A 3369-nucleotide genomic window follows, 5' to 3' on the forward strand; every position below is an offset into this window, starting at 1 on the left:
GGTATTAATATCGTCTCGTTCCTACAATCTTACAGAATGATTCTACCAAACGAAGTACAAGTTATTTTTATGTGGAATAGATTAAACTTATGATCAACTTTCCTTCATCATCATCATATCATCATCATCATCTCCTCCTCCTACGCCTATTGACGCAAAGGGCCCCAGTTAGATTTCGCAAGTACAAGTTATCTATGTGTGAAGTAGATTAAACCTACAATTAACTTTTCATCATCATCATCATCATCATCATCATCTCCTCCTAAGCCTATTGACGCAAAGGGCCCCAGTTACTTTTCACAAGTACAAGTTATGTATATGTGAAATAGATTAAACCTACAATTAACTTTTCTTCTTCATCATCATCATCTCCTCCTACGCCTATTACCGCAAAGGGCCTTAATTAGATTTCACTAGTCGTCTCTATCTTGAGCTTTTAAATCAATACTTCCTCATTCATCATCTTCTACTTCACGCTTCATAGTCCTCAGCCATGTAGGCCTTGGTCCACCAACTCTTTTTAAGTCAATTCTCTTTAGTAAGGCAGATTTGCACCGACTCGCAGGGGTGTCCTTTTGGCTTGGAAAAGTTTCCTTATCGCTGATTGGTTGGACAAGATAATTCTAACCAATCAGATAGCAGGAAATTTTTCATAGCTAAAAGGGCACCATTGCCGTCAGTGCAAATGCGCCTCATTAAAAAAATTGACTATAGTGCCTTGTGGAGCGAAGTTGAAAGTTTGGTGAACTAATCTCTCTTGGGGGAGTGTGAAGAGCATGCCAAAACCATCTCCATCCTTCAATTTCCTCAGAAGAGAAAATTGAGAAAAGCTAATGTTTGCGTCCCAACGTCCTCAGTTTTCGTAAACATCTTCTCAAGAAGTCATGTGGGCTTCTAGTTAACGGCATCCGCCAATACCTAATCTCATATCCCCAACCCCAGCCCTATACCTATACCCCAAGCACATCCCACCCACATCTTCATAACGCTTCACTTGGCCGGTTCTCCAATTTCATTGCAGAGGAGTTTTGGGATCGTCTTCACACGCTGGTTTCCTCGAAGCCAGGGGAGAGATCGATATCAGACATCGAAAAGGCCGGAGTCATACGTATGAGGTAATGAGAACCGTTATTAATCTCGCTGTAACGGAATCCTTTCTCCGTGGGGCAGGAGGAGTAAATACTGGAGTGTATGATGGTCGTTTAGGATATCTGAGAGGGAGGGACTCGTCCTATATTGAGCACCTAGAAGGGAGGAAGGGTGAATTTTCATATTGATTTTGTATTCTTGGAAATGATGGAGTTTGAGGGAGATGTTTTTGCATTTTTTGATGTGTGTGTGTGTCGTGAGAGAGAGAGAGAGAGAGAGAGAGAGAGAGAGAGAGAGAGAGAGAGAGATGAGGGTTTTGGGTTGTTTATACATTTATGTATGAGAGAGAGAGAGAGAGAGAGAGAGAGAGAGAGAGATGAATAAATATTATGCTTGTTATCATTCCTTGGCAAGCACTGTACCCAAGGACATAACCATATTTAGTGGGACATAATCCCGACAACCTATTTATGACCGAAGATTGACTTCTTAATTACTTCTGTATCGTAAACAAAGATTCAGAGCAACACCCCACCTTTTGTTTACTGACAAATCTCCATTGTAAGAGATCCTCTTCTTCCCCAATCCCTTCCCCACCCATTAACCACCCTCTTCCCGTCCGTTCCCCACCTTCTTCCCCAAGCCTTCCCCCCACTCTTTCCACCCCTTCCCCATGCTCTTCCCCACTCTCTTCTCCACCCAGTTCCCAACACTCTTCCCATCTCTTCCCCAACCTTTTCCCCACACTCCTCCCACCTCTTCCACGCCCCTTCCCCTCCCTCATCCCACCCTTCCCTACCCCCTTTCCCAATCCCTCCCACTCTTCCCCATCTCATCGCCATCCCTTCCCAATCTCTTCCCCACCCCTTCCCCAATCAATCCCCATGCCTTCCCACCTTTTCCCTGCCCCTTCCCCACCTCTTCCCATCCTCTTCCCAAACTCTTCCCTTCCCCCTCTTCCCCAATCCCTTCCCTGCCCCTTCCCCACCCTCTTACCTGCCCCTTCCCCACCTCTTCCCATCCGCTTCCCCACCCTCTTCACAACATCTTCTCCCCTCCCTCTCTTCCCAATCCCTTCCCTGCCCCTTCCCCACCCTCTTCCCACCCATTCCCCACCCTCTTCCCCACCATCTTCCCCACCCATTCCCCACCCCTTCCCCACCTTCCTACCCAGCCCTTCCCCAAAAGATGAATAGATACATCCGGCAGGATGTTTGTGTATCCTGAGGTAATTTATTTTCTTGCCTTATTGCTCTTTCATCGTTGTTGTTACAAGAAACACGGGAAAAGTGAAGTTTGCTTAACTTTTTATTAATCACGTAAGCACCATCTCCTTTCCTGCTCTTGTAGCTTAAGGCTTGTTTTAATGTTTTTATAGTGTATATATATATATATATATATATATATATATATATATATATATATATATATATGTATATAATTATATATATTACATATATATATATATATATATAAATATATATATATATATATATATATATATATATATATATATATATATATATATATATATATATATATATATACATATATATTTATAGTAAATATATACATATATAAATATATATATATATATATATATATATATATATATATATATATATATAAGAAATTAATAGAATATTGAATAGGGTGCCATCAAAAACTTAATGATTTCAACAGATTACATAATTCAGTTATTTATGATGAATTTTTACCACTCAGTACAACACCTTCAAAGATATTATACCAAAATATACTTAAATAAAAAAAATTACAATATGTGACGAAAAAGAAAATTAATGATTTATTTTACAATGTATAACATACCAATAAAATATATATTTTCATTGCACTAATAAAATATCTATAAAGATCGAAATAAACTATTCCAAGAAAGAAAAAAAAATTATGTTAAAAAGAAATGTTTGTTAATATTAGTAAACTCTACTAGCGGAGCCAGTGCAAAGTGTAAAGAAAATATTAGTTTGGTAAATAAAGTTCCTTCAGTATAACTACATGTCTCAACTTTTTACGAGAGAGAGAGAGAGAGAGAGAGAGAGAGAGAGAGAGAGAGAGAGAGAGAGAGAGAGCGGACGTTTATCTGCTTGTAAGAGAGTAAAAGTAAATTTAAATTTGATATAAAAAGATACATTGCTGTTAATAACAAGTAAAAAAGGAAAAAAATGGCAATAACGATAGTAAAGATAATAAAGATAGTAATTATAATGACAGCAACAATAAAAACACAGCGAATAACAAAATAATGGTAATAACAAT

At 38.6% G+C, this 3369-nt stretch overlaps 2 protein-coding genes across 2 annotated transcripts in view; both read left to right on the top strand.

The window, feature by feature from the left end:
• Nucleotides 1-2285, top strand: part of LOC137639453 (uncharacterized) — an 87359-nt gene extending 85074 nt beyond the window's left edge. The window contains exons 4-5 of the mRNA XM_068371726.1: nt 943-1115; nt 1793-2285. Of these exons, the coding sequence (XP_068227827.1) occupies nt 943-1115; nt 1793-2285 (666 nt within the window). The remainder of the gene's footprint in view (nt 1-942; nt 1116-1792) is intronic.
• LOC137639979 (protein artichoke-like) overlaps nt 1-3369 on the top strand; it is a 46241-nt gene that overhangs the window by 21201 nt on the left and 21671 nt on the right. The window lies entirely within an intron of this gene.

Source organism: Palaemon carinicauda, chromosome 4 (assembly GCF_036898095.1).
Source record: "Palaemon carinicauda isolate YSFRI2023 chromosome 4, ASM3689809v2, whole genome shotgun sequence".
Lineage (NCBI taxonomy): Eukaryota > Metazoa > Arthropoda > Malacostraca > Decapoda > Palaemonidae > Palaemon > Palaemon carinicauda.